Here is a 22,555-nt window from a genome sequence, read left to right as displayed (position 1 = left end):
CAGACATGTGCTGCCTACATCTCAGCAGCTGCCGCAAATTCAGCCCCACAGAACAGAAGCTGTACCGTTGAAAAACTTGATGATGTCTGTAAAATCCATGTTGTTCTCCAAGATGATGTCCCGGTACATTTCCACCAAGGCCAGGGCTATGAAGAGCACGTAGTGTGCAGAGGAAACGTGTGCAGCTGCCCAGATGGTCTCCCAGACGGCGAACACGTCATCGTACACCAGCTCTGTTAACAGAGGGAAGAGCCCAGCAGTTACTGTGCCAGCCACGGGCTTACAATCACCCTGACTCACGGAGTTCATGGCAGCACTGGGAAGACACGCTGGGTGGCTTCTTCCCACAAGAACCTGTTCCAGTTGGAAGCAATAAGTCAGTCATCTTTAGGGACAAATATTCTGGCCTGCAGCGGGTGGCACAGGCTTCAGGACACAAAGCCCGTGGAGGCTCACCAGCAGCTCTGGAACAGCAGGTTCTGTGTCTAGTCAGAAAAGTCAGCCGCAAGTCTACCAGGGAAACGCAAAACAGGAACCCATGGAAAAAGGTTAGGTTCAGACAACTGAAGGTGCAGAGTGCACCGAGCAGCGTGGAAGCATGGCAGACCTTGCCTTCCCTCCCCGTTTGCTGGCCTCAGCTGCCTCCCTCCCAGCACACACCTCTCTTGAAGTCCAGGAGAAACCATCGGTAGCAGAAGTAGAAATGAGTGTAATCACCATTCTGGTGCATCAGCTCGAAGAGCTCAGAGTCCAGAATCTGCCAAGAAGAGCAAAAGAAAACTCCTCAGTGCACACCAGAAGCATGAGCCATTCCTCTGCCTGCCTTCCTCCACTCCCACTGCTCTCCTACCACACCGTCTCCCACCCAGGTTCTCCCTCCCTTTGCAATCCTGGCACTCCCAGGCTCTCTTTACGGCCCCCTGCTCTCCCTCCTGCTTCCCACCACTGAAAGCTCCCCTCAGCCCCTCTGAGACCCCGTCCCGAGAACAGCTTTCCCCCTCTGGTTTGAGACCCTGCCGTCCCTGTGCCAGGGACCCCCCACCTGGATCAGAGATCTCATGTTGGCAAAGTGGGTGTCCATGGCTCCTCCGTGGGGGAAGTTCTGATTCATCCTCTTCATAAGCTCGGTGAAACAGCTGAAAGCCAGAGCCTCTGCGCAGGGAAGAGACAGTCACTGCTCGGCTGCAGGGACACTGCCACTCCGGCAGCAGGACCGTCCCTCCCTGCCCCACACGCGGTCAGGGGCACGCAGCGTGGACTGGCCGCGGAAAGACAGCTCACGCTGCACAAGGTACACGCTGTCCCCAGGCTGGGCTCCTGGGAGTCAGACAGCATGGAGGACAAACGGGATCCTGCCACCCGCTGCTCCACAGCACAGGACCCTGCAAAGGGCCACCACCAGCCCAGCAGATCCCCCCACGAAGATCTGGGGACAGCAGAGCAGAGCCACCCACTCACCGTCATCCAGGATGACCAGGAGAGGGGCCAGCAGGTCACACATCCCCTGCACGTAGCCGACCTCGATGTGCTGCCAGATGTAGCTGTGTGAGAGAGCACCAAAAGTGGCTGGTGAGCCCTTCCCGTGCCACGCACGAGTGCCACCACCTGCCACCTCGCTTGCCTGTCCCCTGCCTCCATTCCTGGGACGCTAGCGTGTCCTACATGCTGCCACCAAGCCACGGCAGCAGGCAGGGCACATCAGACCTGTTTATTCTGTTACACCTGTGCTTCGTTCCTCTACAGCCAGCCTGTAAATGATGAAGTTCCCGTGGTGACCCTCAGGTAAGCCGTGCCGTGGCCATTGCATTGAACTGAGCGCGGGGAAAAGTGAAGTCAAAAAGCACAGCGATGCGAGGCGGCTGGCGGAAGCGTTTGTTAATTTATCTCTCCCTCCCTCCCTTCCCCCTCGCTTCATCCTCTCGGCTCTCTCTGCACCGTATCGCCTGCTTCTCCTCCCTGGACCCAGCGGCCCAGGAAGCAACCAGCCCTGCAGAGATATCTTCCCATATTTGGTAGCAAGTCAAAACGCGTTCGGAAAGGACTCGGATCCAGGGCTGGCACAAGGGAACAATCTCTTCCATCCTGCCCGCTAGTTTTCCAAAATCTGCTGTATTGTAGATCTCATCTCAGCAGAGATCTCCAACTCTGGCTGTCAGATAAAGCGACAGCCCTAACGAAACAGCAGCTTCTCCTCATATTTCCAAGATGAGTAATAATATTTCAGCCTTCGCTGCCCCTGAAGCGGCCGCAGCTGCTGAGCTGGAGCTGGTTTGAGTTGGTGAATGTCATACAGCAACCTCTTAGTCACAGGGACTGAGCAAAGAGAATCGCAAGCGCACCCAGGTATTGTCATCTCCTGGGTCCCTGGGCAGGCACGAACCATGCGGTCGCTTCAGGAGCTTCCTCATTAGCACTACGGCCCTGCGGGCTGAGCCTCATTAAAACATTTTCCGGACACATTCCAGAGAGCAGGTGGGCTGCGCTGGGTTCAGACCGCGCGGCAGCACGCCTGGGCAGCCCCGGGGCAGAGCAGCCCACGGCAGGATGCCTGGGCTCCTCGGTCTGGCAACCACGAGGTCTGTGGAGCCGTGGCCCCAGTTCTGGGATGATGAGGGGATTTGGGGGAGGAAGTCAAGGAGGCGAAAGTCGGCAACAAAGTTTGAGGCTCCAGCCCCGAGGTGAACCCAGGGAAACCGACCACCAGTGCTCCCATCGCAGGGAGGGCTGGCAGGCCCCCACCCTGACCCCGCAGCTCCCACCTGCACATGATGTTGCGGAGCTTCTCCAGGTTGGCAGGGGTGAAGTACCAGTAGTTGCGGTCACATCGCTGCACGTCCTTCTCGATGCGGTGCAGGTTCACTGTGTACATGTCCAGTAGCTCTGGCTGCCCGAAACAAAAGCAAAGTTGATTTGTTTGCAAATAAAAACCAAAAAGAAAGATGCAGGGGCAATGCAGCGACGGGGCAGAGCTTGGGGGAAGGCGGAGAGTCCCTGTACACCCAGCTGTGGGAGCAGCACAGGGCAAATGCAGGAACATAGTGAGATACCCAGGAAGAAACCCACTCAGTGAACGAGTCCATATTTACCGAGTAGGTGACACCCGTCGAGGAGACAGCAGAGGTTTCGCTGCTGGCCAGATCAGCCACAGGCAGAGAATCCAGCTGCGGGTACAAACTCTCCATCTCCGGCTCCTCGGAGAGGTTATCTTCACTCTCCACCAAGCTTTGCTTCTCGGCTTCGCTGTCTGCCCAGCTCTCCACCACAGTCAGGGCCACGGTGTCACGATCATGCAGGACCCTTGCCGAGCTCTCACCCACAGGAACAAAGTCCATGCTTCCACCGGTGGGAAATTCACCTTCTAGGCTGTCTTGGCCCTGCAGCTTCTCCTCGCGCCGGGCACCATCTGGGTCCCGTGGTGCTGGCCCATCGGACCCACCAGCCTTTCCCTGAGAGCTCACCGAGGATTTGTTGGTTTCCAGGGCACTGTCCTCGTTGCTGAAGCTGCGCTCCGAGAATCCCGACGCGATGGAGAAGTTCTGGGAAGAGGGGTGCCCAGAATCAGGGGAACACGTGCCGTTGGGAACCGTCCCGTTGGGGATCTTGCTTTGTTTGCCATCTTCCAGCTGCGCATCCGCTTCAGTCTGTTCCACGTCATCAACAGACTCAAACACCTGCAGAGCACGAGCAGAGCGCCGCGTCAGAGCGAGCAAACCCCCTGCCTTCAGCAAACCGTTGGGAACACGGGCGTGGTGTCCCCAAGAGCTGCATTCAGAGGACCCGAGGGCATTTTAACTTGGTGCTGTGCCCGGCTGTGGCTCCACACCTTCGCTACAGTGAGAGACAGCTTCAGCCTGGGCATCTAGCGCTCTGTCTCGTTTTAACCAGACTCTGGGAGGAATTTCTGGGTGCAGAAGTGAAGGGCCAACTCAGAAGATGTCCTCGGCCTTTAGGTTCCCCTGCCTGGACTTGGCAGGTCAGTGCTTGGTCACCTGCACCACTCGGAGCCCACAGTCCCTGCTCCAAAGGACTGCGCTTTACTCAGCGTAGCATACTGGGCAGAACGTCCTTCAGGCGGGTTGGGTAAGCACCTGGTTGCTAACACACGGAGCAGCCAAGGGCCCTCAGGGCCACACAGGGGTTGGTCCTTTGAGCTGGTGAATATTAAACGTGGCCAAGCAGCGCGCAGTTCTGACCTTACTGGCCCCAGAGGGAGGTCTGCGAGTCATTTACCTCCAACTACTGCTTTGGTTTGCCAGAAATCACTCTGGTCATCGGGCAGCGACCAGCCCACGCTGGGCAGAGCCGCACGCCGTGGGGTGGCCGGTGGCTGGAGGAGCAAGAGGGGACAAGGCACTGCCACTCACCTGCGTGCTGGAGCTGGAGTCGCTCTGCAGCCGGGCGTGATTCTGCCGGCCGGAGCTGCAGCTCTGCGAAGACTGCAACAGAGAGGGGAAAGGCCAGTGAAAAGACAAAGAGCGCGGTGTCTGGAGTGGAGGAGGCTCCAGCCACGCTCTCAGAGGTGGGTGCATCTGCGTGTAAAGAAAAAGCACAAAATGCATCCAATAAATTCTCACACTTGACCCACAAAAGACGTTCATGTCACATCAACTCTGCTGTGCAGATTTATCACCTAGCACAGCACCCCTGCCTCAGCCCGCCACGGACATTTCTTGCTGGAGAAGATAACAAAAGACAAAATCCCAGGCCAATCCAGTTGTTCAAATACTGTACGTTTCGGTCTGAAAGGAACTGCTTTCTTCTGGCCTGCAGAGAGGTCACGCTGTCTCCCTGGACTGCAAATTTCTACAAATCTCTGTCCTAATTTGGCAGCAGTGAGACTCACCCCATCTTCGTTTACATAAACGATGAAGTCACAGGCTGTAAAACAATCCCTCCAAGCATATTAATGTTTTTTCCTTTTCTTAAAGGACAAATATTGATGTTTCAAGCCAGAGTCGGTTGAGGCAGCCCCTCTAAAAGTCAACAGCACCCTGTTCTGGCTTCCAGCTGAAGCACAGCAGGCAGCATGGGGCTTTGCAGTGCCCAGTTGAGCGCTCTGCCCAGTGGATGCCCTCTGAGCAAGGAGTCTTCCCCGAAGAGCGAGCCGTCCCCGCTCTCCGAGCCGCCCCTGCGCCGGGCTGGCGGAAGCGCAGGAGCCTGCGGCTGCACGCAAGCCGGGACGCACAGAGCCCTGCAACGACATCACACACAGACAAGAGGGTCTGAAGGAAACACGGCGCTCTCAGAACGGCAGCGGGACTTGTCCCCACCCTCGTATCGCGGGGGTTTGCTGGGCAGGGCTCCGACGGAGAGAGGAAGGGCGACAGTCTTCCTCCATTACCATGGGAGCATTTAGTAACAGGAAATCTCAGGTTCACAGAATCACAGAATCGTAGGGGTTGGAAGGGACCTCTGTGGGTCACCCAGCCCAACCCCCCTGCTGAAGCAGGGTCACCCAGAGCAGGCTGCACAGGACCTTGTCCAGGCGGGGCTGGAATATCTCCAGAGGAGGAGACTCCACAACCTCCCTGGGCAGCCTGGGCCAGGGCTCCGTCACCCTCAGAGGGAAGAAGTTCTTCCTCATGTTCAGACGGAACTTCCTGTGCCTCAGTTTGTGCCCATTGCCCCTTGTCCTGTCTCTGGGCACCACTGAAAAGAGCTTGGCCCCATCCTCCTGACACCCACCCTGCAGATATTTGTAAGCATTTATAAGGTCCCCTCTCAGCCTTCAGATGGGAAAAGGGTGAACCTTCGCCTGTACCAACTCCGCCAGCTCCCCTCCTAGCACACGTTCCCAGAACAGGCAGACGTGGCTACAAAAAAAGAACCACAGGGGAGATGCTGTGGGGATGTGGACGATTCACGGGGCTTCAGCGATGCCGAGCGCGCAGCCCAGCTCTGCTCAGCCCCTGCGAGAGCTGTGCCCTCCGCGCCTGCACACAGAGCCCGCTTCGGGCTTGCCTCCCCTGCGTCTCCCTGCTCTTTGCAGTGGTGCCCAGCAACAGGACAAGGGGCAATGGGCACAAACTGGAGCAGAGGAAGCTCCAGCTGAAGATGAGGAAGAACTTCTTCCCTCTGAGGATGACGGAGCCCTGGCCCAGGCTGCCCAGGGAGGCTGTGGAGTCTCCTTCTCTGGAGATATTCCAGCCCCGCCTGGCCGCGGTGCTGTGCAGCCTGCTCTGGGTGACCCTGCTTGGGCAGGGGGTTGGACTAGATGACCCACAGAGGGCCCTTCCAACCCCTACCATTCTGTGATTCTGTGATTCTGCCCAGGGAGGCTGTGGAGTCTCCTTCTCTGGAGATATTCCAGCCCCTCCTGGACGAGGTCCTGTGCAGCCTGCTGTGGGTGACCCTGCTTGGGCAGGGGGCTGGGCTGGGGGACCCACAGAGGGCCCTGCCAACCCCTACTATTCTGTGATTCTGTGATTCCCCCTCTGTACAGACACGTAGCCTGCACGGCTGGGGCTGAGCTCATCTCCTTCCAAAAGCATCCACACAAACTCCCCAGAGGAACCCAGATGAAGTCTCCAGGGCGGCAACTACCAGGCCCTTTCTGGCTTCGCCTCCGTCAGCCTCCGGTGTGGCAGCGCGAGGTCAGAGAACGCGGCACCACTTGCTCTGCCATGCTGGGCTGTTCTCCAAGGACAAAACCCACATGGAAACACCCCCTGGACTCCATTCCCAGGACTGCCTTTCCTTTAACAGGCTTTTCCCTCCACACCCTTTGGTTTGGGCTGTGGATCTAACTCCTTGCTGCACAGTCCCACGGCGCTGGGTGCCAGGGCCTGGCTCCGTCCCACGATGGCACGGCAGCGTACCGAGGCTGCCCCGCGCCCCGCAGCCTCCTCCACAGCCAGCCCGAGGGCCACCCCGCTCCTCCCACCCACGGGCAGCGGCCCAGGCTTCCCCTGTGCCGAGCAGCCGACGGAGAAGGGAGCCCAGCAGCGCGCTGACCTGTTTCACAGCCCCTCCGTGCCCGAAACACGGTCTGCCTCCCTCCCCCAGCTTCAACACCGACTTCCACGGAGCTCATCCTGATGTGCACCAGGAGTGCTAACCGGGTAACGGGTATCTCCCCTTGTCCAGAAACACCCACAGGACTGGTGAGAGCGTCTGGATTCGGACACGCGGCTCCACAGACGAGGTCTGGGCTCCTGCGCCCTGCCAGGACCCCTTGCCCCCTCCTGCTGCCCTGGCTTTCAGGCCCTCTGTGCCCAGCACCCTCACCTGGGGTCACAGATGCAGAGCTGCTCAGTGCCGCTGCAGATACGGCAGCTCCAAGAACCCAAGCAAATTTGTCAGACCTCCTACACCTCACCCCGGCTGCAGACCGAAGCCTCCCGGTCAGTGGAGTACCACCCAGTACAGAAACTGGGGTCTTACTGCAGGAGCAAGTTTGCTGATGACACCAAACTGGGAGGTGTGGTAGACACACCGGAAGGCTGTGCTGCCATTCAGCGTGACCTGGATAGGCTGGAAAGCTGGGCAGAGAGGAACCTGATGAGGTTCAACAAAGGCAAATGCAGGGTCCTGCACCTGGGGAGGAACAGCCCCATGCACCAGTACAGGCTTGGGGTGGACCTGCTGGAGAGCAGCTCTGCGGAGAGGGACCTGGGTGTCCTGGTGGACGACAGGTTAACCATGAGCCAGCAGTGTGCCCTGGCTGCCCAGAAAGCCAATGGGATCCTGGGGTGCATCAAGAAGAGTGTGGCCAGCAGGATGAGGGAGGTTCTCCTTCCCCTCTACACTGCCCTGGTGAGGCCCCATCTGGAGTACTGTGTCCAGTTCTGGGCTCCTCAGTTCAAGAAAGATGAGGAGCTACTGGAGAGAGTCCAGCGGAGGGCTACAAGGATGATGAGGGGACTGGAGCATCTCTGCTACGAGGAGAGGTTGAGGGAGCTGGGCTTGTTCAGCCTGAAGAAGAGAAGGCTGAGAGGGGACCTAATATATACTTACAAATATGTGAAGGGTGGGTGTCAGGAGGATGGGGCCAAGCTCTTTTCAGTGGTGCCCAGCGACAGGACAAGGGGCAACGGGCACAAACTGAAGCAGAGGAAGCTCCAGCTGAACCCGAGGAAGAACTTCTTCCCTCGGAGGGTGACGGAGCCCTGGCCCAGGCTGCCCAGGGAGGCTGTGGAGTCTCCTTCTCTGGAGATATTCCAGCCCCGCCTGGCCGCGGTGCTGTGCCCCCTGCTCTGGGTGACCCTGCTTGGGCAGGGGGTTGGGCTGGGTGACCCCAGAGGTCCCTGCCAACCCCTGCCATGCTGGGAGTCTGTGATTCTGAGATGCCCGCTCCTACTGCTAAACAGTGCGGAAGAGCAGGCAAAAGAAAACAGGTAAGAAAGCTCCAGGGCTGGCAGAGGTCAGGGCAGGAGGGTGAGCAGGACCTGTGCCTCCATCGCTCCCCGTGCACAGACCGACACGGAGCCGGGGTGGGCACCGCCCTCCCCGAGCCCCCGCGCCCTCACCTCGTTGCTGATGGTGGAGTCCCTGTGCATCATCCGCTGAATGTGGGAGTCCAGGCTGGCCCCGGAGGAGCACTTGGCCAGCGCTGCGGCGTGCGACTCCTTCTCCCGCTGCCGGACGATGGCCTCGCAGCCCAGCCACTCCGCCATGGTGTGCTCGTAGCAGGCGCGGATCTGGTCGTCAGCCTGCAGCGTTGAGAGAGATTGGGGGGGTCCTTGAACAGACGCCCCTGGAAGAGCCCAGAAACCAGCGCCTCCATCCCCTGCACAGCTCTGCACAGACAGGTTAAGTGCCTTCTTGCATCACCTGTCACTAGATGGGGCATAAAGTCACCCATCTCCTCCACGGTGCCAGCCAGAGCCTGACCCACAAAACCTCACAAAAACGAGGATGGAAGAAGATGATCCATCTCTTTCCCTCCTCCCAGAGGTGCAGAGGGCACTGAGCAGCAGCAGCCAGCACCCGCATAGGGGAGCTTTGAGCTCGGTCCCATCAGTTCCTGCTCATCTGAGTCTTTCTCCCATCTCCTGCCTACAGCTGCAGTACAAAGGGGACGCGACACCCAGCGGGTTCACAGCGTGGACTCTGGGATACGAACGCTTCAAGCTGTGAAACATCCAGGGCACACCAGTGCAACGCCCCAGGCTGCTGAGCTGGCAGCACACCCACACCAACCTCCTTCCTTTCCGCCTCCGTCATCCCAAACTGATAATGGCCCAAAAGGAAGGGCCAGACCGCCTTCCGGATCTCGTGCTGGATCCCGCCGTAGTAGATCAGCCGCAGCAGCTCCTGGTCCTCGTAACTCTGGGGGAAGAGCTCTGAGTCAGTGCACAGACGCAGCCGGGACCACAGCCCATCAGCCGGCAGATGCACGGGCAACCCCAGCCCGGCCGCGCCGCCTCTCAGCACCCAGCGTGCTGCCCAGACGCCGACCCCCCGCAGACTCGCTGCCCACTCACTGCAGACGCTCTCCCACATCTCCACTTGGGCTTGGGCACAGCCAGCAGCCCCTGCGGATGGATGTTTTGGGAAACGAAGCGGCCCAAAGTCACCCAAGGTCACGGCTGTGCCTCTGAGCCCCGGCAGCACGTCAGGACGGCGGCAGTGGTCACAGCTCTCCAGCTACCCTGCCGTAACGGTGGCTGGAACCCCCCTCAAGCCCACAGCACTCGGGTGACAGACGCTGCTGCAGGCTCCGAGCAGAAGCGTGCTGAGGAGAGCAGCCTTCGCTCCCCGGCTTCCACGCGTCGAGGGTTAGGAGTCCCGGGCTCCGTGCAGCCTCAGGCAGGCTGCATGACTGCTCTTCCCCACTTCAAGAAAGATGAGGAGCTACTGGAGAGAGTCCAGCAGAGGGCTACGAGGATGAGGAGGGGACTGGAGCATCTCTCCTGCGAGGAGAGGCTGAGGGAGCTGGGCTTGTTCAGCCTGGAGAAGAGAAGGCTGAGAGGGGACCTTAGAAATGCCTCTAAATATCTGCAGGGTGGGTGTCAGGAGGACGGGGCCAGACTCTTTCCAGTGGTGCCCAGCGACAGGACAAGGGGCAACGGGCACAAACTGAAGCAGAGGAAGCTCCAGCTGAACCCGAGGAAGAACTTCTTCCCTCTGAGGGTGACGGAGCCCTGGCCCAGGCTGCCCAGGGAGGCTGTGGAGTCTCCTTCTCTGGAGATATTCCAGCCCCGCCTGGCCACGGTGCTGTGCAGCCTGCTCTGGGTGACCCTGCTTGGGCAGGGGGTTGGGCTGGGTGACCCCAGAGGTCCCTGCCAACCCCGACCATTCTGGGATTCTGTGATTCTTCTTGGGGGACCTCTCAATAGGCTTCATGTTACCATGCTATGACCACGTAAGTGACGCTGCCCCGGACACCCCAAGCCCACCGCAACCGGCGTGTCCCAAGAGCACTGGCCCTACCGTGCTGTCCTGCAGGTATCTCTGCCATATGTCGACGGTCAGTCCCGAGCTGGCGTTGCAGGGCACGTCCGGAGACACGATGTTGTGGTTCACCAGCGCAGACAGGTGGGTGCGCACCGTGGAGAGGTGTCTGCAATAGGCCAGCCCTGCATCAGGCAGAAGCAAACATTCAGCCGGGGAACTCGGGAGGGCCATGAGCATGCAGTGCAGGAGAGAGCTCCGATGAACCTGGTCCCTGAAGGAGACCCTCTGAAGCCACATCCAGCCTACGCAGCAAAGCAGGGAGTCTCCTGGGAAAGGTCACTGTCTCAGCATCCCGTACCACCAGCGCTGCTGCCCGCTGGGCTGGGGTCTGAGGGCCGGAGTTCAACTGTTTGCTCCCAATCCTGAGCGTGGGCACACAAGGCCCTGCATGCGACAGACTGCTCCCAGTGCCCTTGGCCACTGCCCCGCTGCCTCAGCCCGGAGCCCCGGACCTTCTCCCCTGCCCATCGCACATCTCAAGGCATCGTGGATGTCACAAGTACTCACAGCCGTAGAAGGCCCGGGAGAGGATCTGGTACTTCATGTTGTCACACAGGAGCTTCAGCGGAGCTCTGCCAAGAAAAACACATCGGGTGTGAGGAGAAGAAATGCCCCCACGCACTCCTTCAGCCCCTGCTCCGATCTGACTGGTCCAGCTGGGCCTTCAGAGGTGCACCACGGGACCTCTGCTCAGCCCGAGCGCGGCGATTCTTGCTGCCAGCACAGAGCAGCTGAGACATCCCGGACGAGGGGACAAGCCTCACCTCAGCCTGGACACAGCCCACTGGCCCCTGCAAAGGGTCCCTGGACAACCAAGCCGAGTGTGAGGCTGGAGACACCACTCGCACCATGATTCCTCTAGTCCAGCCACCCAGCTGGGCTCTCACCTGTAGCTCTCGCTTCATTTTACCTCTGTTTCTCAAACTACGCAGCAGCGGAGCCGTCGTACCTCTCGTGGCTGCAGCCGTTGGACGGCCCACCATCGGAGGAGCCGCTCTGAGAGCAGGAGGAGCAGGAGGACTTGCGGGTGCTGGGCTGCCAGATGGGAGGCAAGCCAGCAGCCGGCGCGTCCATCAGGTCCTGGGGCACTGCAAGATGGGAGAGAGACGAGCGTCAGAGTCTCGCGCAGCCCCGGAATCAGGGGAGCCACAGGAGATCAACAGAGTTTTGATCAGCAAATGCAGCATCTCACGCTCTTCCCAAGGAGACTCCAGCAACCAGGCAGGACCCACACCAGGTAATCACAGCACCGGTGAGCTCAGGAGAACGAAAAGGAAACAAGAGCATCAATGAGACAGAGTGAGAGAAAACCATCTTCTCATGAAGCACAGTGCCTCCAGCAAGCTCATCTTAAACGGCTGAGCGCCCACCAACGCAGAAACCAAACACCCAGCCCAGAGAGACTTGAGACAAGGGGCTGCAACAGATTGTCACACAGATCAAAAAAAAGGGGATTGAAATCAAGGGTTGCCCCAGGAAGAGTGGATCACTGGAAGGGAAAAGCCCCCAGCTCTCGAAGATTAGGATCCCATCTAAGATTCAGGGAAAGAAGAGAGCACCCAAATCACAAGACAGGAGGCAAAGACTTTGATGAAAAGGTTGAGAGGGACAGCAGAAGCGAGTCGTTCTTCATGTTGTCACTTGCTAAATCCCTGCTTAAACTCGGAAACGCTGCTGCGTCGGCCTCGGGTCCCGCTCAGGCATCGCCCCGCAGCCCGAGCAGGCGCAGAGCCGCTGCGAGAGCAGCTCGGCTGCTGTCCTGCCCTGGAACCGCCCTGGCCCTTCGCTCCTGGGCCTCCCTAGGAAAAGGCCATCACGAAGAAGGTAGACTGTGAGATGCGGACGAAGATTCATGGAGAATAATCCCATTTGCACCTCCTTGGAAATTAAATCGTGGCAGAAATTCCAGCTTCCAGCTGGGACGGGGCTTCCTCACTCGCCCTGGGTCTCACCGACTCTCCCTGCTTGTGATACCGAGTACCCGATACTAGCAAGCGAAACGTTGAAATATTCCTGTTTCCCTGCCACTGAGCAGGAGCTGACGGCTCGGTGACGGGCAGCGGTGGCAGGGGACACCCCTGCAGGAACTGGCAAGTGACAACACGGGCAGGCAGCAGAACCAGACCCAGACAGCCGCGTTACACTGACACCGAGAGGCCCCCAGCACAGCAAGGGGAGCTCGGGACGCGATGGGGAGGCTCGGAAACCATTTAGGGATCACCAGCGTCTTGCTTGCAGCTGGAGTCCTTGCCATCTTCCCTCTCACAGCAGCGATGGAGATCACGGATGCAAGGAATGGATGAAAATTACCATTAATGGTAACTAGAGACAGAGAGAGAGGACAGGGGCACAAATGAAAGGGGAGAAAGGAAGAACCTGTAGAGAAAAAAGAACTGACGCAGTTCCACCCCCCTCTGGGAAGATCCACAGGAACCACATAGACTTGATGATGCCAGCTGAGGAGATTGCAGCAATTCATTTCACAGAAAATCTGGCCCCCAGCACATAATTTTAAGGGGTAGATCAAAAGGAAGGTACAGAAAGGAGCATCTCTATCTGCTGCTGTAGCCTCAACCAGATTTTTATCTGACTCACTGAATTGTGTTAGTCAGCTAAAGGCAGGGAGAGCTGAGTGTAATCTTCACTGATGTTACGGAGGAGTCACAGGGGATGCAATTGCCCCCTCCTAGCCTCAGAAATAAAGGAACAAGTTTTTGATCAAATTTCACAGCTGTTTAAAACTCCACAGGTCTTCTGTTGCACTCTTGCTTTTCCCCCTTATAAAATCACCTGCGATGTTCCCAGAGGACAAAAAATTGTTCTTCGTACCCCACAGAAGAGTGAGGACAAATGTAGAGTCACTCCAGCCATTTGCAACCAGCCATTAAGAGATATTCCTGGTCTGGCGAATCCAGCAGCCTCCTCTCCCTCGCCCTGCGAGCTAGGGAGCGCAGACACACGGGTCACGCCTGGCACTACACGGAGAAGGGCGCTGGAACCTCTCCTTCGCCCGCAGAAGCAATGCTGAAGGACCATAGCTGGCTTCAAAGCAGCACCTGCCGAGCTGGCCTGGTGACAGCAGGAGAAGAACCAGCCCTGGAGGCCTGTGAAGGCAAAAAGTGACCCCCAAGGAACGCGACCAAAGGAAACCTTACTGCTGAAATTCTGTGCAAGAATTTTTTTCCTAAGCATTAAGGCAGTCATGGCCTGTTGTGCAGCTGCAGAAACGAAGGACTCGGTAGCAAGTGAAAGGCTGAAACAAAAAAACAAACCCCCAACCCATACATGACGTTGGGTAAAAGGCAGTAATGCTACAAGCAAAGCTCGATCTCTGGAACCGCGTCCTGGCGTGAACTGCTGGGTGCCTGACAGTGCTGCAGCCCCGGCTGCCCAGACACCCCGTGAGCACCCACCAGGACCACGCTCTGCCGACGCACTCACCGAATTCAGACTGCGTCCCCGGGTAGATTATCCTGAAAACGTAATCTGTGGCTTCGTCATCCTCCTTGTCAGACGCAGACTCGGAGGAGCCCTGGGGACTCCGCTTCCTCAGCTTGGGAAACACCTTCCCCTGGGTGAACAAAACCTGCTCTTCACAAGCCGCCCCACGCCCGGCCACGCAGCCAGCGTGCCCACTGCCTCGCCTGCCGAACGCCTGCCCCGCAACAGCACGTGCTTCGACAGCCCGGATGGTGCTTGCATGCTCCCTGCGCTGGAGCAGCCTTTGGATTCAGCTTTCGGCCTTTGGACACCCCGGCAGGCTGTGCTGCCATGCAGCGAGCCCTGGCCAGGCTGGAGAGCTGGGCACAGAGGAACCTGATGAGGTTCAACCAGGGCAGGGGCAGGGTCCTGCACCTGGGGAGGAACAACCCCAGGCACCAGTACAGGCTGGGGCTGAGCTGCTGGGGAGCAGCTCTGCGGAGAGGGACTGGGAGTGCTGGGGGACGACAGGGTGACCATGAGCCAGCAGCGTGCCCTGGGTGCCAAGAAGGCCAATGGGATCCTGGGGTGCATCAAGAGGAGTGTGGGCAGCAGGGCGAGGGAGGTTCTCCTCCCCCTCTGCTCTGCCCTGCTGAGGCCCCATCTGCAGTGCTGTGTCCAGTTCTGGGCTCCCCAGTTCAAGAAAGTTGAGGAGCTACTGGAGAGAGTCCAGCAGAGGGCTGCGAGGATGAGGAGGGGCCTGGAGCATCTCTCCTCCGAGGAGAGGCTGAGGGAGCTGGGCTTGTTCAGCCTGGAGAAGACAAGGCTGAGAGGGGACCTTAGAAATGCCTCTAAATATCTGCAGGGTGGGGGTCAGGAGGACGGGGCCAGACTCTTTCCAGTGGTGCCCAGCGACAGGACAAGGGGCAACGGGCACAAACTGAAGCAGAGGAAGCTCCAGCTGAACCCGAGGAAGAACTTCTTCCCTCTGAGGGTGACGGAGCCCTGGCCCAGGCTGCCCAGGGAGGCTGTGGAGTCTCCTTCTCTGGAGATATTCCAGCCCCGCCTGGCTGCGGTGCTGTGCCCCCTGCTGTGGGTGACCCTGCTTGGGCAGGGGGTTGGGCTGGGTGACCCACAGAGGGCCCTGCCAACCCCTGCCATGCTGGGATTCTGTGATTTCAATCACACGGTGAATCTGTAACCCTGGTTGTGCACCGGGTATGCACAATCCACGCAGCATGGCCAGGGCCAGGAGAACCAACCCCGCCATGCCCCACGCCAGCACTCCCACCCACCTCCCTGCTGATCTGCCCGGAAGGGTCTGTTCAGCTGGTCGAGGCCACCAGCTAAACCGAACGGCCGTACTTCCAGCCCGCCTTCCTTCTTAGTTTCGCGAGAGGAATTGTTCAAAGTGCACTAAGGCCGGGCAGAGGGTCCTCCCCACCAGCTCTGCCCTGAGACACTCCCAAGGAAACACCAGCAAGAACCCGCCGTGCCCCCGGCTCAGGAACGAGCCTGGTTTCGGGGTGCCCACCTTTCCCCGCTGCGACCAGAGTGGTGGGTCCAGCTGCCCGTGGGGCAGGAGGCCGTTCTCCAGGCAGGACAGGAACTGCAGTAAGTGCCCTCCTCGGGGGAACCGCAGCGGGGGCCTCTGAATCCCATCCTGGCTCACCAAGACAACCGTCCCACCGCTGTCTACTGTTAGCGACAGGGACAGCAGAGAGAAGACACAGACATGAATGAGGGGAACATTACCAGTCAAAAATGCAGAGGGCAGGCAAGAAAGCTCAGGGAATTGTCTTTCTCGCATGGAAAAGGAAGACTTCCTTCCTTGTTTGGATTCATCTCTACGTCCACTACAGGCCTGGGGCCCTGGAGAAGGCTTGCCTTGGAGATCACAGCCTGGGAAACCACAGAGCACTGCTCTGCAGGGAGCACTCCCCAGCCAAGCACCGCAGCCGGGCGCTGGTTCAAAGGTTTTCCTAGCAGCACTGACACAGCAGTGACCACGCAGAGCTCCGGACGTCTGCCCTGGAGCTGCAGCAAAACACCCCCCTACGGGCACTCCCGAAGATCTAAGGAAGCAAGCGTCAGGGTGACGAACCCTCCCGCAGCCCCCCACTCGGGCCTTACCTTGCTGGTGACAGTGCAAATAGACAATCTCCTCCAGGCGAATCGTCATGGCATAGTCCCAGTACACGCTGGAACGGAGAACAAGAGGATGTCGTGAGCTTCAGGGATGCACGAGGCTCTGCTTCTGTTCCCACCAGCTCCAGACCCTCCCTCCACCTGTCCTGGCACCAGGGGAAGCTGCTGGGAGGATGAGGTTCCAGCAGCAGTGCGACTGCCACGGAGCCAGCCCGAGGAAGCGACAGCATCCCCGCAGAACCGGTGACTGTCCCTGGCACCACAGCTCCATCAGGGCAAGGCCAGTCCCGCCTGCCCCGGGCTCTTCACAGAATCACAGAATAGTAGGGGTTGGAAGGGACCTCTGTGGGTCATCTAGTCCAACCCTCCTGCCGAAGCAGGGTCACCCAGAGCAGGCTGCACAGGACCTTGTCCAGGTGGGTCTTGAATATCTCCAGAGAAGGAGACTCCACAACTTCCTCCTGCCTCGGGCTCTTCCTCCACCCTCACGTCGATCCCAGACACGGACAACGTGCCCATGGATCCCAAGCATGGCAGGGAGGGACGTGGAGCCCTGCAGAGCTGAGCACTCTCCTCTGGGCGCCCCGGAGAGGACTCCCCACCCTACTGCGGAGCTGGGAGATCCCAGTGGACCCGGCAGGAGCACCCCGCAGCCCAAGGGAACGCGCAGCGCAGTCCCAGCCTGGGCTGCTGCTCTGCTGAGCTCCTGTCCCCCAGGGAGGGGGGAGAAAACCCTCGCAATCTGCGGGTTCTTTCAAAGCTGAAATTAGATTTGGTCCCAGCTGCTTCTGTCTGAGCACTGCGCTCCCTCAGCACAGGCACCCGAGGTGACTGAGCAAACCCAGAAAGCGCTGGGAGAGCTGCTGGTCCCCGGGCCGGGCAGAAGGCCGGAGAGACGCCGGGGAAGGGCAGGCACGCGGCCTCGCACAGGGTTTCACTTCTGTGGGGAGCCCGGCAAGAGCACTGCTCTGTGAGGGTGTCAGCGTTTAACAACGTCCTGCTTCGTTGCAACAAAGCGATTTCCAGATTCTGAGCAGCGTTATCTGTCCCTTCACAGAAACAGCGCTCAAAAAGGCTCACACAGACAGCTAAGGACGGGAAGGGGTGTGTAGGAGCCACTCCTTGTGGAGTCACACTTACTCTGTCATCTGGCTCCTCTCTTCCTTGGCCGCGTCTTGACACTGGGAAGTTTTAGAGCTTAGGCTGATGCCCAAGTCAAGAACTCAGAAAAGTAGCGTAGAGGTGAAAATAGCATTTTAGGGGGAGAGTACCAGACATAACGGAATGGCCCAGGGGCCAGGAAGAAAGGGGAGATGAGAAGAACACAGGTAAACAAAACCCAAAAAGCTACAATAGAGAATAAACAAAACTGAGAACAAGTTTTGTTGAAGATCTCTCCCCCAGGTCAAAGAATCAGCGTCCTAAACACGTCAGCTTTCCTGGACTAGTTGCTGGTGGAAAGGGATTTTGCTGGCTTTTTTTCATTTCTCAGGCAAATTGGGACCTGGCATGATTCTGTGATTTGTTAGAAAGGATTAAAGCCACCAAGAGCAACGCCAGCAGCCCATGAGGCAAATCCCAGGCAAAGGGGCACGGCAGTACACCCCGCCGAGCAAACGGAGCAGACCTCGGCCCCCCTGGAGGAACAAGCTCCAGGGACTCCGTTAAATCCAAGGGACTTTGAATTCCTGCCCGCAGGACCAGCCGCAGACCGCACTGCAGCAGCACCGCAAAACGGCACGCGCTCTGCTACCGAGGCGCGGTCATCGGGGAACCGCTCCCCTGCCCTCCCGGCCGACACGCTTCCCCTGGTCACCAGCTCCCGAGCCCCCTGACTGAACAACCACGCTGAACCTGCAGGATGAACCTGCAAGCGCCGGGCAGCGCGCAGAGGGCATTCTCCCGAGGCAACGAACAAAATCACCGAGTGCCTTTCAGAACAAGCACCCTCCAGGCACCACTACAGCATCTCCCACCACCTCAGGCCTCCTTCGCCATCCCTTCCCCTCTCACACACTCAGGGGTGATCGTTCTGCTCCACTCAGTGGGAAAACCCACGGATGGCCTCGGACACCAGACCCAGGAACATTCACCTCCCCTCTGCCCCGCGCCAGGGTGCACTGGGAGCCAGTCACCTCTTCTCGTAGTCCAGATCCCCCACGGAGCCGTTCATCAGCTGGTTGGGAGTCCACTTCAGCGCCATGATGTCGGCCGTCTGGTGAAGCGACAGATATCCCGGGATCGCCTCCATGTCGTCTCGCTTCCGAGGAGAAACGCAGGGAGAGAGCGAGCTGGTGAGAGCCGGTGGGAAGACACCAGGAGCATGAAGCAGCACCCGAGCCTGCCCGTGGCTGAGCCATGCCCTGGAACACAGCTCTGGACCCTAACACAGCCCCGAGCCCGTCCGCTCCCCAGCAGAACCTGCCAGCAGAGCCACCGGGCCCCTCCGCAGCTCGGCAAACCGAGCAGCTCCACCCAAGCAGTCTGCGCTTCACTGACTTGACCACAGTCAGCAGCAAGGGACAGGAGGAGGTGTTCCACGGCCTCTGGTCAAGAGCGGGCAGGGAGAGGAGCCCGTTTCTGCTCAGACAGAAGCAGAGCTCCTCCATTCCACTGGGAAGATCCGTACCACCAGGGCCTCAACACACGCAGGCCAGCCGCTGCCTTCCCCGGTTAGAAATGAGCCTGCTTTGCTCCACCAAGGAGCAACTTGGGACAGAACGACCTGGCGGGGAGCAGAGCGGCACTCGAAAGCCCAGATGCCCCGGCGGGTACGTACCGGCTGCACCAGGACGTTGTTCTTGCCGTAGAGGAGCGTGGCTCGGGAATTCTGGTGCAGCGACTCCACGTAGTCCCTGGCAGACAGCGACGGCCGGTCGTCCATACTGCCACTCGAATGCCTCTTCTGAATCTGGAAGAGACCCACCTACAAACGTGAGGTGAGCACAGAGGCCTCTTGCTTTCAGAAAGCTTCTCTTCGAGCTCATTCCCTCCTCACTTAAATACTTGAGAAAGTCACTACTAGAAATCTTTCCCTTGGGGTCACCTACGAGGATTCCTGGCTCTGGCCAAGCTCGGTTCTGTACTTAGAGAAGCCCCGGGCGCGTGCTTTCTTTGCAATAAACAGAGCAGACTTCAGCTGCCTTTGCTTTTTGTTCACACGTGATGTTCTCAGCGGGCAGAGACGCCACGACGCAGCACCGCGCTGGTCCAGCAGTCTCCACGGCCCGTGTTCCCTGCGCTTCTGGCTTGAAGACGTCGCGTGACCGCACTTTTCTGCCCTCCCTCATCAGCGGGCTGCGCAGCCCTTCCCAAGCAGCCGGAGCCCCAGGCGCCGGCCGCGTCCCCCCACTCACGCAGAGCGCCGGGCGCTTGGTGGGCGAGTCCTGGCGGCAGTGCGAGCTGTGGATCCGGTGCCTCTGGACCAGCTCGTCAGCGGAGGGGTCTGTCCAGAAGTGGTCAGCAGTCTTCATCTTCGTGTACTCCAGCGCGCAGGGCCCCACTGCTCAGAGGAGAAAACTGCAAACGTTAGGAAGTCACCGGTGTCGGCCCGACGACTGTGGTCACCTCTCGGACCCGCAGAGCCCAGCGTCTTAGAGCACGGGTGGCAGGACAGCAGGCAGCCAGCGCCAGGCTCAGCACCCACTGCTGCGCTAACAGCAGCAAAGAATCCAGCGGGGTCGGCCGGCCCCGGCAGCGAGCAATAACCCAGTGCCCGCCCGGCCGTGCGCGCGCCGAGCCCTGCATCGCAGCCCCGCACTGCTTCCCAGAGCCTGGCTTACGCCCACCGCTCTTACCAAAACCTGTGCAAGAAACGGAAACCACCAGGCTCAGCCTTGCACCTCCCCAGCCCTACGCACTGCCCAGCAGCTGTGCACTGTGTGGTCTTCATCAGGGCTACCCGTCCAGGGCTACCAAGTTTTCTGAAGTTCTTACTAGAAAGCAACTGCATTTCTTATCGCAGATCACGGAACTGGGAACACAGGTTTGGAAAGCACGCGATCGACGTAGGGTAAGAGGAAAGCGTTACCCAACAAAGATGCAAGAATTGGCCCATCCACAGGATCCATCAGGAGAGCTTCCTTCTCATAGTACTTACTAGAAAACATAAAAGAGAGCAGAATGCTGTAGCCTTTCAACCCTTGGGGACTACAGAATGACAGAGACAGTGGTTTCAAATCATTGTAATGCCCTTCTCGTTGTGCATCACTCCTTGACGGCGAGAGGGCAAGAAGCCCTTCACAGGCTGTTTCTGCTGGACGTGAAATTCCTGGGGAACAGATGCCCTCCCGCAGCACGTTGCAAGCATCACCAGCTCCTAACAAAACACCCCAGGACTGGCGACGACACCTCCCCGGGGCAGGAGACCTCAGCATGCAGTGTCCAGAAGACAAGGACAGTGCGGTCCCTAACAAGCCACCCGTCAGCAGAGCAAGTGTGTCCTGCCTTTATCCCAGGGAGCGCACAGCGGCCACCAGCAGCAGGGCATCGGCCAGAGTCCCCGCGATGGGCGCAGAGCCACCCAACTGGCCTGTCCCATCCAGGGGACCCGCCCGGCCGCAGCTCAGCCAGCGGCACCTCCAGCACCGTCGGAAGGGGCGGACTGGGAGGCGCGAAGGCTTGGCCTGTGCCAGCACTCACCTGCTGTTTTCTACCAGGTAATGCACGATTTTATCCAAGACCTTTTCAAAGAGCGCTGTGCGGATCCAGAGGTGCTTGATGGCTTGAGGAGACAGGTTGGGCAGCTTCGGCATCTTGCGCACGTTCTCTGGGATGCCCTGGACTTGATTTCGTCTATTTAGAGGAACAAGGCAAAAGACATCATCATCACTGGCTCATCACTGAGCGCTGCAGGAGCCCAGGGCACTCACGGCACCTCGCGGGGCATGAGGCCGGGGCTTCTGTGGTGCTGCCCGGGGTGGCTGGGGGATGCCCAGGGAACCGCGTGGGGACAGGGCTCTGGAGACTGCTCCCTCCATCTCCTCCACCCCCTGCTCCAGAAGGCCCACAGCTGCATTTGAAAACTGACTCCAGTAAACCGGTTTCCTGCCGTAAAGGCACCCTAGGACAAGCCTCTGCCTCATCAACGTTCTCCAACCCGCAGGCCTTGGTGCCCGAGGTCAGCAGTTTGCGAGCAAAGCGGCTTTTCTTCGGACAGCATAAAGATTCCTGCCCCCGGGCAGCTGCTGCATCCGTCTCCCTGGTTCCTGTCCAAGGACGAGAAAGCCACTCTCCCACGGAGGCTGAATTACTGCAGGTTCAAGCCCTGCACACCAAGACAACTAAACTGGGTTCCAGCTGGCTTAGTGCACTGGTCCACAAACTGCGACCACTCAGGAGCGACCATGCTCAGCTGTCCCCGAAGCGTGGGACAAGGGGCAGAGGAAGCACGAGCTTGGCCGCTCTAGCTTAAACCACAACCTCAATTCACAGCCTCCTAGAAACGTGCCCAGTTCGCTCAGGAAATCAAAATCCCAGGACAGGACCCTGCTCCACGGAAAGGGCAGTTCCTCCGGAGAGGCTCAGGGTGGCCACCGCCATCCACAGCCACCCCCCCACGACGCGCCCCCGCTGAAACGCCAGCAACCCCTGGGATAACAGCGACGCTGGTGCCTTACGCGTTCTCAATGAGCTGCTCCAGGTCTTGCACCTTCTTGCAAAGCTCCTCTGCCAGAGGAAAGCTCTTGCCCACCTTCATAAACAGAGCTGCTATCTTATTGCTGCGCAGGAATCCCGCCGCCCTCCGCTTCAAGCCGTACAAGACGCAGGCTTCCACAGCGGCTGCAACAGAGCAAAGTCGTCACCGAAGCGGCAGGAAAACTCGGAGCTCACGTCACAACGGCCAGTCTCCTGCTGCACCCATGACCTTACCCCACAGCAGAAAGGTTTCCCAAGAGGAAACCGGTGCCTTGCTCCGTTCCTGCCGAAGCAGAGCGGAGATAGGGAACCCAGATGTCATCTGACCCAAAGCAGCAGAGAGCGGAGCAGCTTTTCTGCCCGCAGAGCCGTCAGTTCTGCCGACTACACAGAGGTACAACTTCAGTTTTGCGAAACAGAAAAAGAGAAGTTGAGGTTGGTGAAGTCTATCAGAAGTCCAGTTCACCTGCACAAGAGGGCTGGCTTGATGGAAGCAAACACGAACCGTGGGTGTGCCAAGACGTAAGCACTTCAGAGGAGAGTTCGCTTGCGCCTGCTACAGCAGATCCAGGGTCTCCCTGAAACCACCTGAGAAGGACTAGTCAGGCAGACTAACTCGTCTCGGACCCACCTATCTGACCAGCCTGGAGACCTTCCCAGACTAGCGATGAACGGGCAACACGCAGCTTTCGGACCACAGCGAGCAGCCCGCGCCAACGAGCCAAGCCAGCAGCCTGGACTAGGGCTTCTCGGAGGGTTTCAGTCACAAAAACAGAGCAGGAGAAGGGGGTTGGACTTTGCTCCGAAAACGCCAGGATCCCGCTCTGCTGCACGATACCCCAGATGCAAACGAGTCGCTGCTACCGCTGGGAGATCTCAGCGTGCGCAGAGGTCACAGAGGTCACGTCGCGCTGCCAGGTCTGCACCGGCACGACCGCTGCTACCAGAGCGG

General features: G+C 59.0%; 1 protein-coding gene across 2 annotated transcripts in view; it reads right to left on the bottom strand.

The window, feature by feature from the left end:
* Positions 1–22,555, bottom strand: part of SGSM1 (small G protein signaling modulator 1) — a 52,493-nt gene that overhangs the window by 7,283 nt on the left and 22,655 nt on the right. The window contains exons 4-25 of one of the 2 annotated variants that reach the window (XM_075435014.1): positions 21,585–21,747; positions 20,608–20,760; positions 19,997–20,064; positions 19,323–19,468; positions 18,746–18,877; positions 18,102–18,226; positions 15,952–16,019; positions 15,353–15,516; positions 13,840–13,969; positions 12,541–12,720; positions 11,348–11,486; positions 10,906–10,970; positions 10,375–10,520; positions 9,142–9,270; positions 8,469–8,651; positions 4,365–4,436; positions 3,087–3,671; positions 2,760–2,884; positions 1,459–1,541; positions 1,043–1,152; positions 661–757; positions 66–233 (exon numbers count right to left, since the gene is read on the bottom strand). In XM_075435014.1, the coding sequence (XP_075291129.1) occupies positions 66–233; positions 661–757; positions 1,043–1,152; positions 1,459–1,541; positions 2,760–2,884; positions 3,087–3,671; positions 4,365–4,436; positions 8,469–8,651; positions 9,142–9,270; positions 10,375–10,520; positions 10,906–10,970; positions 11,348–11,486; positions 12,541–12,720; positions 13,840–13,969; positions 15,353–15,516; positions 15,952–16,019; positions 18,102–18,226; positions 18,746–18,877; positions 19,323–19,468; positions 19,997–20,064; positions 20,608–20,760; positions 21,585–21,747 (3,231 nt within the window). The remainder of the gene's footprint in view (positions 1–65; positions 234–660; positions 758–1,042; positions 1,153–1,458; positions 1,542–2,759; positions 2,885–3,086; positions 3,672–4,364; positions 4,437–8,468; positions 8,652–9,141; positions 9,271–10,374; positions 10,521–10,905; positions 10,971–11,347; positions 11,487–12,540; positions 12,721–13,839; positions 13,970–15,352; positions 15,517–15,951; positions 16,020–18,101; positions 18,227–18,745; positions 18,878–19,322; positions 19,469–19,996; positions 20,065–20,607; positions 20,761–21,584; positions 21,748–22,555) is intronic. The other variant, XM_075435013.1, reaches the window with a different exon arrangement.

Source organism: Opisthocomus hoazin, chromosome 13, assembly GCF_030867145.1.
Source record: "Opisthocomus hoazin isolate bOpiHoa1 chromosome 13, bOpiHoa1.hap1, whole genome shotgun sequence".
NCBI lineage: Eukaryota > Metazoa > Chordata > Aves > Opisthocomiformes > Opisthocomidae > Opisthocomus > Opisthocomus hoazin.
The sequence above is the reverse complement of the archived record's forward strand: the minus strand, read 5'-3'. Positions and strand labels throughout refer to the sequence as shown.